Source organism: Cervus canadensis, chromosome 25 (assembly GCF_019320065.1).
Source record: "Cervus canadensis isolate Bull #8, Minnesota chromosome 25, ASM1932006v1, whole genome shotgun sequence".
NCBI classification, from domain to species: Eukaryota; Metazoa; Chordata; class Mammalia; order Artiodactyla; family Cervidae; genus Cervus; species Cervus canadensis.
The window spans coordinates 29,056,509-29,069,004 of record NC_057410.1 but is presented as its reverse complement, the minus strand read 5'-3'; the positions used below and the strand labels follow the sequence as shown (position 1 = coordinate 29,069,004).

Here is a 12,496-nt window from a genome sequence, read left to right as displayed (position 1 = left end):
GTGCAGGGCAGTAATAGAACATTATGTGGTCAGTATGAGATGGAAGAAGTTTTATTGGACTAGGGGATCTTGGGCAGGCGTAGGTGCTGGGCGCTGGGCCAAGGTGGCACGGGCCATGCTCAGGGCGCCCTCTCGGGTACGGTGCCCACCAATGAAGCCGCTGGCATGGACAAAGACGCAGCCAGGAATTCCACTGATCTGGTCCAGGGCCTCATCCCGAAGACCCCGCCATGGCTCTGGCAGGGGCAGCCTATGAGTGAGCAGAAAGAGGGAGTTGGTGGGGGCAAATGGAGGTCGTGAGGAACTGGGAGAGGGGGAGCAGAGGCCTAGGTTAGTGGCTGCCTCCTCTGATGGGGTTGAAACATGCCTGAAGGGCTGCAGGGTGGACCCCTAGGCCCTCACCTGCTCTGGAACGAATGGGGCTCCTTAGGCACACACTGTACCCGCCACTGTCCAGCCTGGTCTGTGTAGATAACAAAGGCGATGGTCCCTGTGGGGGACAGCCCCGATTCCAGCTGATAGAGGTGCTCCTTCCAGGGACAGCCACCTTTTGCCAGTTCTATTATCTCCCCACTTGGGTCCACCTGAAAAGGAAGTGGAGCCGGGACAGAAGGCTCAGGGTAGGAACATAAGCCCAAACAGGCCAGCAGCCTGCCAGTACTCACTAACCAGGGCCACAGTGCCTCCTCCCAGGCGCATACCTGGAACCTCTTTGCCAGGGCCTCTTCCACCAGGGCTCGGGCTGGCAGCCAGCTGTTCTGGTAGAAATCTAGTCTCTGCAGAAACTCCTCTCGAACCAGGTCCATTGCACGCTTGAACCCAGCCTGGGAATGAGAACCATGGTGCTGGCCCGAACTTCTAACTCTGCTGGGGCTCAACAGGCCAAGACCACTCACTTCCTCCCCTGGTCTTCACACACCCCAGTCTCTTCTCCCCAGGGTCTCCTTACCTCAGTGTCTTGGTTTGGCTGGTTCCAGGTGGGATTAAGCCGAGCAACCCTGGCGCTCAGCGTGGTGGTCAGCAGGTACCGAGGCTCTCCCTCCTCCCATTGGGAAATCCCATTGTCCACTGCATCCACCTCCTCCACGAAGTTCTCATACATCTAAGGCAGCAGTAGGAGAAAGGCTCTGGAGGGCACTGACTATTTGCATAAAGCTTTATAGCTCTCAAAATGTATGCATATACAGTCTTTATTTTTTTATTTTTTTGCATATACAGTCTTTAATCTTCACAAGGATCCTGCAAGGATCTCCCAACATTACTTGGACGAGGAGAGAGGGAATTGGGGAATTCAGCAACTTCCTAAATGGCAGAGAGCGTACAGCACTGGGGCTGAATTCAGATCACCTGATTTCTGATCCAGTGCTCACTCTACTACAGCTCAAAGCCCAAGCCAAGGCCAGCATATGTGGGGAGGGGGCTGCTGTGTTCTGAACAAGGAAGGTCTTGAGTTCCATGACGGGCTCTGTGGGGTGGATCCTCATGGCTGAGGGCAGGTAAATCTCCAGGTGGGCTGAGCAGGCTATTCACTGATCCACTTAATGAGCTACAGGAGGGTCTGGTCAAGCACACCCATCAAGTGGGAGAAGATGAGTACTAGACATCAAGGGCTTGAATGTGGTCCCAGGGAAGCCCGTGATGTGCCATAAGGCATCTCCTGAGCCTAAAGAAATGGTAGGATGCCTCAAGAATCTGGGGGCAGAAAAGAACTTGGGATATCAGTATTTAATGCAAAACTGCCTTAAAATAGGCCTACATTTAGACACATCTGTGGTATGCAGAAAAAGTGCCACTCAGGGAGAGCTGGAAAAGAAACTCCTCTGTGCCCAGCACCAACTGGTCTGAACCTCCACCCCGAGGCTCAGTTAAAACTTGGTTGTAATTTTAATGTCCAAAACATACAAACAGCTGAGACTTCCTTGATGGTCCAATGACTAAGATTCTGTTCTTACAATACAAAGGCCCTGGGTTCAATCCCTGGTCAGGGAACTAAGATCCTGCATGCCGCAGCTAAATAAATAAATAATAAATATAAAAAAAAAAAAAAAACCAAAACACAAAACAGCTCATATAACTTAACATCAAAACCAAACAACCTAACTGAAATACAGGCAGAACTGAATATCTTCCCAGAGAAGACATACAGATGGCCAAAAGGCTATCAACATTACTGATTATCAGAAAAATGCAAATTAAAACCACAATTGAGATACTACCTCACACTTGTCAGAATGGCTATCATCAAAATTACCACAAGGAACACATGTTGATGAGGATGCGGAGAAAAGGGAACCCCTGTACACTGTTGGTGGAAATGTAAATTAGTGCAGTCACTGTGGAATACAATATGGAAGTTCCTCAAGAAGTTAAAAATAGAACTATCGTATGACCCAGCAATTCTACTCCTGAGTATTTATCTGAAAAAAACAAAAATACTAATTCAAAAAGATATATGCACATCAATGTTCACAGCAGCATTATTTGCAATAGTCAAGATATGAAAGCAACCTAAAGTGTCCATCAACAGATGAGTGGATAAAGAAAATATAGTATATAACAGAATGTGACTTAGCCATAAAATGAAAAAAATAATGAAAATTTGCCATTTGCAACAACATGGATAGACTTGTAGAGTATTATATTTAGTAAAAATAAGTCACAGACAAATACTGTATGATATCAGTTATATGTGGCATCTAAAACACTAGTGAATATAACAAAAAAAAACAAACTCACAGACAGAACAAATTAGTGGCTACCATAGGGAAGAGAGGAGGAGCAAGATGGGGTGGGGTTAAGAGGTACAAACTACTATGTGCTAAATAAATAAGCACATCCCTGGTGATCCAGTGGCTAAGACTCCAAGCTCCCAATACAGGGAGTCTGGGTTCCATCCCTGGTTGGGGAACTAGATCCCACATGCCACAACTAAGATCCAGCACAGCCAAAAAAAATAAACATTAAAAAAAAAAAAGAGAACATGCTTAAACAAGCTACAAGAAAATATTTTATAGCACATGGAATATAGCCAATATTCTCTAATAACTGTAAGTGGAGTATAATCTTTAAAAATTGTGAATCACTATGTAGTACACCAGAAACATAATAAAACCTTGGGTATAATTTAGTTCAGTTGCTTAGAAACCCCTCGGCAGTAGAAGGGAAAATTGACCCAGGCAGTCTAAAACCTATTCCAGAAGTTCTAACTTAAACATTCAGGGTACTCTTCCTACCCCCTTCTGATGTCTATGTCAGAAGCTTTCTCTATCTCCTTTATACTTTAATAAAACTTTATTACACACACACAAAAAAATAAACATTCACATTTATTCAACTTTTTTGGATCACACTAATGCTGTGTCATAGAGGAGACAGACAAGCCAAGAGAGAGAACAACTCAACAGCCCAGCTGCAAAAAACAGAGTTGACTGCATCTGAAGTTTGACTTGTGAACTTCACAGGAGCAGGGTCAAATAGGTGACCTCAGAATCATGGATCCAACATGCATGCCAGGGCCACTAGCCCTTGTTGCTTGCCCAACCAAAGGCACCTGAACTGCCTGCAGGGGGCGCTGGTGGAACCTTGAAGAGGTTTTCACAATCAAACCCTTTCCAGTTTCCCAACTCATCGTGCCTTTGAAAACAGCGGTGCCTGAGATCCGCTGCCCTCCACCTTCAGGGCAGCCAGCACCTTAGTCACATGCTGCCAAACATAAGCAGCCTGGGCTACTACCAAGCTGTTGAACAATTGTTTTCTATGTATGTCAGGGCATGCTTTACAGTTTTCAAAGCCCTTCCCCATACATGACCTCATCCATGTCTCACAACCACCCGAGAATGGAGGCAGGAGAGATTACCCACCCCCTGTGAGAAGACGGGCTTGACTGAGCGAGAGGATGGTGGGCCAGCACGGGTCAGGAACCCTGACCTGAGCGTGGTCTTGAGTGTCACTCTAGCCCACATGGTGGAGATGCACGTGGCGGGCATCTCTGTCCTTGGGTCCCCACCTTGTCATAGAGGGTGCCCACCATGCCGTCCTCTTCACTAGTGCCCAGCAACTGGGCCAGCAGCTTGTGCCCGAAGTGCAGATAGATGAGTCCCGCACTGCTCAGCTTGGTCTGCCACGGCTTCCCAGGGGACAGGGAGCTCATGGTCTCTGTGAAAGACCTGAGGAGCACAGGGAGGTGGGGCTGACGCCAACCGCCCCAGTTCACCCACAGTGTGTGCACGTGCAGGCACAGCGCGGTGGGGAGGCTGGGGAATACCGCGGGAACTGGGAGAAAGCCTGGCTAGGGAGGATTTGGCTTGTCCTCAGGGGTCAACACGGACTTGAGTTTGGAGTTCCCATGCATCCACTGTGCTTCCCTGGTGGCTCAGATGTCATTTGACAAGGATTAACTCAGTGCTTACAACATGCCCAGACTTTGTTGTAAACATTAGAGATGAAAAAAACTAAGACTGTCCCTGCCTTCAAGTTTGTCTTCCTAAGGCGGATGGACAGGGACACATGGACACACATGGCCACACACACACCCCCATGCACACTGACATGAACAACCAAAGGAATGCTCCAGCTAGTTATAAACAAGGAAAGGGGGAGGGAGAGGAAGGGGCTCAGGAGAAGAACCTTCAGGTCATTCTTGGAAGATGAATTAGTGGGTGTTTGCCAGACACATAAAGGAGGAAGGAGAAAAGGCATTCCAAGTAGAGGGAACAACATGTATAATGCCTAAGTGAAAGACGTCCATGGAACTGCAAGAAAGCAGCTTGGGATGAGGAATGAGAGGCAAAAGATAAAGCAGGAGCTGGACCAGGGCAGGCCGTGAATGTTACACTTCAGAGTTTGAAGTTTATCTGTAGGTAAGGAGGAGCCACTGAGAGACTTTAAGCAGGCCAGAGCATGTCAGAAAGAGCACTGTGCCAGCCAGCATGGAGAAGAGATACAAGATCACCTGCAATGTTCCGGGTTAGTGAGGAAGGCAGGGATTTGAACAGCCTTGGGACAGAGGGTACGGAAATGGTATGATAGTTTTTAGAATAATAGAAACCACAGCTGTAATTTCTAAATACCAGTCCATCAGAATCACCAAGGAAGCACATTTTTTCGTTCTAATGATTTTTATTATTAAATATTAAGTAAACACAAAAATACCTATAAGATACTCATAATGTATAAAGACTAGTAACAATAACATCCCAGAAAAGATTCAGGAAGAAGCAAAACTAAAGAGTTGATGCAAACAGATAAGACATACATGCTATGAGACAAGTGCTCGAACCTGGTGCACTGGGAAGACCCAAAGGAATCGGGTGGAGAGGGAGGGGGGAGGGGGGATCGGGATGGGGAATACGTGTAAATCTATTGCTGATTCATGTCAATGTATGACAAAACCCACTGGAAAAAAAAAAAAAAAAGACATACATGCTAAACTGTACACAAGAGCAAGCAAGGTCATGATGAATACAAAATTCAGGATGTCGCTTACTCTTGGGGAAGTGGGGGATGGGATGGGGAAGAGGCACACAGGTACAGGTGCTAAGGTAATGGTAATGGTCTATTTCCTCCGCTGGGAGATCGGTTCATGGGTGTTCATTTTATGTTTTATATTCCAGATATATTAAATATATTGTTTTACATGTTAAATATGGCACAATTTTTTTTAAAGTATATAAAATCATCAGAAAAAAGGAAGCAGTCAATTACATCAAGTGCCACAAACAGGTCAGTTAAGGTGAGAGGGTGAAGGGGACAGGTCAGTTAACCCTCAACCAGAAACCTGAGTCTGGCACTGAGGTCACTGGTGCCCTTTCCAGAAGCATTTCCAGTAGAGAGACTGGAAAAGACCCAGCTGAATGAAAGATAGGATGGATAAGAGGAATGAACTGAAAGAAAAGTGGAGCCAGGATCAGCTCTTCTTTTGAAGAATGCCTGAGAAGTAAGGGTGCAATTAGGTAGTATGCACCGGGAGCATTCCCTCCCCACATCACTTATGAAAAGTAATATGTAAACTTAAATAAAAAAAAGAAAAATAGGGAGGGAAGGAGAGAGAGAAAGAGAGAAACAGACTTAAAACCTCCTCATGATACCCCAGAGATAACCACTTTAAACAGCGTGGTGTATGTGAGGGAGGGGGCTTTGGGTTTTTTTCAGTCCCTTGTTTTCAAGATGGGAGATGCGTAAGCAGAGTTTGTTTCTTCAGGCAAGAAGTAGAAATGCTAAGATACGGAGTCCCAGAGCAGGAAGTGATACATTGGAAATGGGGCAAACAGAAGGGTTTCCTGAATTGGAAAGAGGGAGTTGATTCAGGAGTGAGAAACTGATGAAGTACACGCAGGAAAAGCTCAATTTATTTTGAAAGAAAAAAGACAGGATCACTCACTGAGAAAGTCTGATGAGGCAGGGGCTTGAGGAGTGGGAAAAGAATTGGAGAGGTACTGTGGATTCTGCCCTCTCCGAGGACAAGAACCATTTCCCAGGGGTAGAGTGTCAATGACACAGAAGACAACGCACACCTGAACTATCACCACCTACCACAATCACGTGGGCCCGGCAGTCTTAGGTAGGGTAGCAAGGGTACGTGAATGGATTAGTCCCTGCTGGGGTATTCAGTGGGGTAATGATAAGGCTGGTGGGAGAAAAGCCTGACTGAGCCAAAGTAGGAAGTGAATCGGGAGGGGCCTGGGGGTGTCCAAGCGAGGCCAAGGCAGATGCGAGGGCTCAGGGATGCACTGGGTGCGGAGTAGGCGGAGCATTGGAAGCATGGGAGACAGTAGTCCCATGGGACTCAAGGATGAGGCGGTTCCCTTCGCTGACAAGAACCACGGCAGTGGCTGGGGCACTGAGGAGAGTTGAAGTCAAGAAAATTAAAGAAACGGTAGTGAGTACTCACCTCTGGTGATGGTCATATCGGTGTCTCTGAGGGTCGTACTCGCCACCCACGTCGACCACGATGTCACAAGCAGCCAGTTTCTCGGGGTCTCGGGTCCGCACAATCTCTGCATCCTGCAGGGGACACAGGAGGTGAGGGGGCTGTCAGGGTCGCACGGGTAGGGATTTAATGTTGGGCTTCCAAGAAGCAGAGGAGAGGAGAGGGATGCTCGGGCGGGACACCTTTAGGAGGACGCGGTCCACCCCGATTTGGCGACAGCCCCCGGGTCAGTTTGCGCGGCCTGTACCTACCCGGTACTCCGGCAGGAGGCGCAGCAACGCGCACGCCAGCGCCTCATCGCAGTGGAAGGTGCCGTTGTGTGTCCCGATTCGGGGCGGAGCCATGAGGTGGCTGCGGGGTCGTTTGGAAGGTGAGACGGGCTCCAGGTTGAGCTTGAGATGCGGGCTCCGGCGGGGTGGCGGCAGCAACAGCACAGGCAAGAAACCGCGCAGGAAGCGGTGGCCCATGCAGCTTTCTCCACGAGGAGCCAGTAAGGGCGCCGACCCGGAAGGGGAAGCGCCCGCGCAGCCCCACTTCCGGCTGCCAGCTGTTCCTATGGCAACGGGCAGCGCAGAGAGCGCAGGCAGCCCAGCGTTGATTCCAGTTCCTGGCAGATTCCCAAGTGCAGCCCCGAAGATGAGCACTGCTTCACTCCTGCTTATTAGGCTCCAGGCAGGGGCACACCCTCTCACCACCGCCCTCCCACCTCCTCACCAGTCCCTTGCCTAATGCAAGAAAAGACCACCACTCTGCCCAGCTGGCTCATTTATTAGCATTAAACACAGACCCTCTTCTTCCCCCATTCCAGGAAACCACGTCCACAAAGTCCCAGGGCCCAGAAGCAGGCACCCTCTGCCCCATTTCTGAAACAAGCTCTCAGGCCTTGGCGGTAGCCTGAGCTGCTCCCAGGGTTGTGAGCTGCTGAATCTTCTGGCTCATCATCTCCATGACAGCTGTGGAATAAAAGAAGCGTCAGACCCTGGGCAGGAGCTGAAGGGGAGAGCCCAGAGTTAAGGAAAACTGACAGGTAGACTACTACAGTTAATTAACTTTCAACACAGAGATTCACTATAGAGGGCAAACACAACACCAATTTAGAATCTAAATTGTCAATAATATGAGATGTGAAAGTCGCTCAGTCGTGTCTGACTCTTGGCGACCCCATGGAGGACAGCCTACCAGGCTCCTCTGTCCATGGGGATTCTCCAGGCAAGAATACTGGAGTGGGTTGCCATTTCCTTCTTCAAGGGCTTTTCCCAACCCAGGTCTCCCGTATTGCAGGTGGATTCTTTACCGTCTGAGCCACCAGGGAAGCGCATATGAGAATAATATGAGAACCACTGGGATATAAAAACGAACAAAATACAGTTTCAAATGAGTCAGATATACCCAGAAAATAACAATGTGGAAAAGATGTTTGCCTTTAGAACAGTGGTTCTTAATCCTGACTGTGTATCACACAGGGAGCTTTAAAAAAAAAAACAAACACTCTTCTCTGGAATCTCACCCTGCTGATTCACAGTGATCCTTGAACAATACCCATTTGAACTGTGTGGGTCCACTTACATGGTTTTTTTTCCCCAATACTAAATACTATAGTACTACATGATCTACAATTGGCTGAATCTGCAAACTTGAAACAGAGGATGCAGAGGGGCAGACTATAAATTATATGCAGATTTTCTTCCACTTCACTAAGGTTTAGCACCCCTAACTCCCACAGTGTTCAAGGGTCAACTGTAGTTGGTTTGGAGTGGCCCAGGTTTTCTTTTTAAATTATCTGGGTGATTCTAACATGTAGCCAGGGCTACAACTGCTAGTAGTTGGCTAGTTATGGCTATATTTTTTTGCTGTGTGTTCATTTATATGCATGCACCTGCTCCCTCATTCCATCCCCATTAAATAGGAACTCAAACACAAAAACACATGATTTCCTTTCTCTAAATTTCTCAAGCACCAAAGGCAGTGGGTATGTTAGACACAGAATCTAAGGAGTAATGCATCAAGATACCAAAAAGAAAACCATGGTTTTAATCCAGCAAAGGGGATACTCCCTCCCATGGTTCACACTGCAATCCATGTTTGTTATTATGGAGGGAAAAAGGGTCTAAAGAGGTGTCCAAGGCCAAGCTTACCCTGTTTCATGGCGTGCTTCTCCTGCAGAGCTGGCTGGATTTTTTCCATTTGCTTGGTAAGGAAGTCTATCTTCCTCTTGAAGAAGTCCTTGGCATCCTCAGCTGTCTGCAGGGTCAGAGTGAATGAGAGGTAACCCATTCTGCACGCTAGCTCTCCCCCTCAGAGATGCATTCTTATGTTCCCTTCCACTCACCTTCTCTACATAGTAGCCAGTTCCCACATCGATAAGCACATGTTCCACATCATGTAGCTTCCCGGGGACATACATCTGAGAAGCAGGGATCAAGGGAAAACCAGCAGCAGCAGCAGCCCAGTATGAGTCATGATTCCCTGTCAGCTAGTTCAGCTTGACCTCCCAACACCCTCCTTTTCTAAAAAGGAGGCAGGAATTCCCTGGAGGTCCAGTGGCTAGGAGTCACTGCTTTCACTGCTGGGGCTTAGGTTCAATCCCTGGTAGGGGAACTAAGATCCCACAAGCCATGGGACGGAGTGGAAAAAAAAAAAAAAAAAAATTAAAAGAAATAAGCTACAAGGCACATCTGAAGGCCTACAAACTCCACATAAGGAGAGACAGGAAAGTTGGTTCCTTATGGAGAAAAATCACATATGCTGATTTTGCTCTGATCCAATCTGCCATCCTGCAAGCAGTTCTTACAATTCTTACCATTATTCCTTCCAGAAAGATTAGATATTAGAGCAATTAGAATGACAGATAGATCATTAGAATGACAGAACAACAATGATTTTTTCCCACTGCTGTTGAGTAATAGAGTGAAAAGCCAGCCTCACTTTCTCTTTAACACTTCCAAACATGAATGAGCTAATTCCTTATGGATTTAATGTTGATTATTTAAGTAATCCCTACTAGGCTGCTATTCCTGTGTTTCCTTTTCAGCCTGTCCATTCTCAGGTAGTTTATGGGTGCCCTATTGCCATAACTTGCTCACTCGCGTAAAACATTCAACAGGTAAGACACAATCCAGGTTTCTTAGTAACAACAGTTAGGAATAAGAGCCATAATTAAACTGAAATCGAGGATTAATAAACAGAACCAACCCCTTTGTTTCCATATCCTCTATTCTTCTATTGCTTATGTTTCCTAAGTCATAGTAAAAACGTAAACCACCAGTTCTACCTCCCTACTAGGTTATATCCTCAAAGAGCAAAGGGAAATAATCACACCTCAATTCTAAATACATATACCTGGGTGCTCAAGAAGCACTAGCTAGATGCTGGCCTTAGGTTAGACAGCAGAACTAAGCTTGTGTTAATAGCACTCTCAAAATCATCTAGGCACTCTGGAATAATCAAAATCTCCCGCCCTTTTTTGAAGGTTAGGTGTGAGGGAGAAAACGAGAGGGCAGGGAAGAGGTTCCTGCGGAAAGGATACAGAACTCGTCAGTGGGACCAGTAATTCTTTCCCTGTGAAAGCAATTAAGACAAACATGTGGGGAAGGTTAGCAGCTCCAACTTTTAGGCGTTAAAGGGAGTTTCAAAACGGCACGGCGCCTGAAAATTATATGAAAAGGACGAAAATAGGGGCAACAGGAACAGAAAAATGTCCTGGACATTTCAACTCTAGATAAGCAACATGCAAAGGGCTCCTGCAGCGGTATACAATACGTAATGGACTGCTTTCTCGTCTCAGGTAAGAAAACTGGATTAGGAGGCGGGAAGAGAAGCCGGCAGGCCACATCTCCCAGGTTCCCTTCGCACGCCTACCCCGTACCCTCGTTGTTTTTCTTCAACACGTTCAGACAGTCCTTGGCTTCCACATACTTGGTCTGAACCACCTTGAGCTGGGCAATGGACGTGGACAAGAACTCCACTTCCTACAGAGAACGGGAACGAGAGTCAGGGTGGGGGATCGCGGGAGAAGCGGCCACCGCTAGAGAAGGGGCGGGTCCTGGGACGGGGTGGGGGTTTCGCCTGGGAATAGAATTCTCCCCAAGAGGGGAGGAATAGGGGGCAAGAGAGTACGCGTTGGGGGGGAAGGGAAGTGAGGCGGGAAAGGGGTGTTTTAGGAGCCCATCCCCACCTGGTCCAGCTGGTTCTTGAGCATTTCTAGCTGCGGCAAATTCAACTCGGTGATGTTAACCGACTGCGCCATGTTGGGAAGGAGGGCTTATGAAGCGGAAACCCGCCGGGTGAGCAACGCTCTAGCCGTCCTCTGCGTATCTCGATGGCTACGCCTGGAGGCCTCGCAGCGCTAGACATCTCTATGGTTCTTCAACCCAGAAGAGAGGGAAGTTCGCGGCGGGGCGGGGCGGGGGGTGCGGATTCTTCTGCGTGACTCCCCTTGGAATAGAAAGGGTTGCGGCGTTTTCTTTTCACAAAATATCCCAAGCCTCGCATAATCAAGTTCTAACGAACAGGATTCTTATGCTCAAGAAACTTAATCTTACTCAGGCCTTGGGACTTCCCTTGTGGTCCAGTGGTTAAGAATCCGCCTGCCAATGCAAGGGAAAAGGGTTCCATCCCTGGTGCGGGAAGATCCTACATGCCAAGGATCAACAAAGCCCCTTGTGCAGCAATTGCTGAGCGCAGCCCCCGCAAGGGGCAGCTACTGAAGCCAGGGCGCCTAGAGCCTGTGGTCTGCAACAAGAGAAGCCACCGAATTAAGCCCACACACCCACTATGAAGTGTAACCCCCACTCCCTGCCACTAGAGAAAACCCGCGCAGCAACGAAGACCCAGCACAGACGCACAGATACACCATAACTACAGGGTGGTATAAACCTGGTGACAACAGGCAAGGAAGAAGCCTGGGAAGTTCAAGGAGCAAGGGACAGGGGGGACAGTAGCATTATGAAAGGGATGCTTCGCGCAGATGAAGCTAGAGTCTGGCGGTTGAGAGAACAGGAAGGAGGCACATTATCAACCAGAGTACAGTGGTAGCTTTATTAATCAACACAGTGTTTTACCATGCGCTACAAGTGAAGGATACATGAGTGTAAGATACATAGTTATGAGCTTAACAATCTAGTTGGGGAGAGGAAAACCATGCATAAGTAGCAAAACTTCCCAATACGTACGTGTGTGTGTGTGTGTGTGTGTGTGTGTGTGTGTGCGTGTGCGTGTGTATGTTAGTTGTTCAGTCATGTCCAACTCTTTGCGATGTCATGGACTGTAGCCCGCTAGGCTCCTCCAGGCAAGAATACTGGAGTGGGTTGCCATTTCCTTCTCTGGGGGAATCTTCCAGACCCAGGGATTGAATCCAGGTCTCCTGCATTGCAGGCAGATTCTTTAACCATCTGAGCTACAAAAACTCCCCAGAACCTGCTGCTAAAGTGCATGGCACTGACAATTATAATAGCTGAATGTGGGGGAAGGACAATATCCACTTAGGAGAGGGCAGGGCAACTAAGGCAGTAAAGCTAATGTCATTCCCAGGATACCAGAGGCAGGAAGTCAAGATAGATATGAGTGTAC

The 12,496-nt window shown here is 47.8% G+C and overlaps 2 protein-coding genes across 3 annotated transcripts; both read right to left on the bottom strand.

Moving 5' to 3' along the window:
* Window positions 1–35: 35 nt before the first annotated feature.
* Window positions 36–7,546, bottom strand: MYG1 (MYG1 exonuclease). 2 transcript variants are annotated; one of them, XM_043446338.1, is made up of 7 exons: window positions 7,180–7,546; window positions 6,890–7,002; window positions 4,007–4,166; window positions 950–1,102; window positions 702–824; window positions 403–584; window positions 36–250 (listed from the first exon to the last, which is right to left on the bottom strand). In XM_043446338.1, the coding sequence occupies exons 1-7, from the start codon at window positions 7,393–7,395 to the stop codon at window positions 52–54; spliced, it is 1,146 nt and encodes a 381-aa protein (XP_043302273.1). In that variant the 5' UTR covers window positions 7,396–7,546; the 3' UTR covers window positions 36–51. The 2 variants fall into 2 exon arrangements, with proteins under 2 accessions (XP_043302273.1, XP_043302272.1); XM_043446337.1 differs by having other exon boundaries at window positions 403–824.
* A 132-nt stretch (window positions 7,547–7,678) lies between these two features.
* Window positions 7,679–11,262, bottom strand: PFDN5 (prefoldin subunit 5). The gene is made up of 6 exons (XM_043446339.1): window positions 11,103–11,262; window positions 10,794–10,896; window positions 10,455–10,486; window positions 9,258–9,332; window positions 9,064–9,169; window positions 7,679–7,881 (listed from the first exon to the last, which is right to left on the bottom strand). The coding sequence occupies exons 1-6, from the start codon at window positions 11,172–11,174 to the stop codon at window positions 7,805–7,807; spliced, it is 465 nt and encodes a 154-aa protein (XP_043302274.1). The 5' UTR covers window positions 11,175–11,262; the 3' UTR covers window positions 7,679–7,804.
* Between the last annotated feature and the right edge of the window lie 1,234 nt (window positions 11,263–12,496).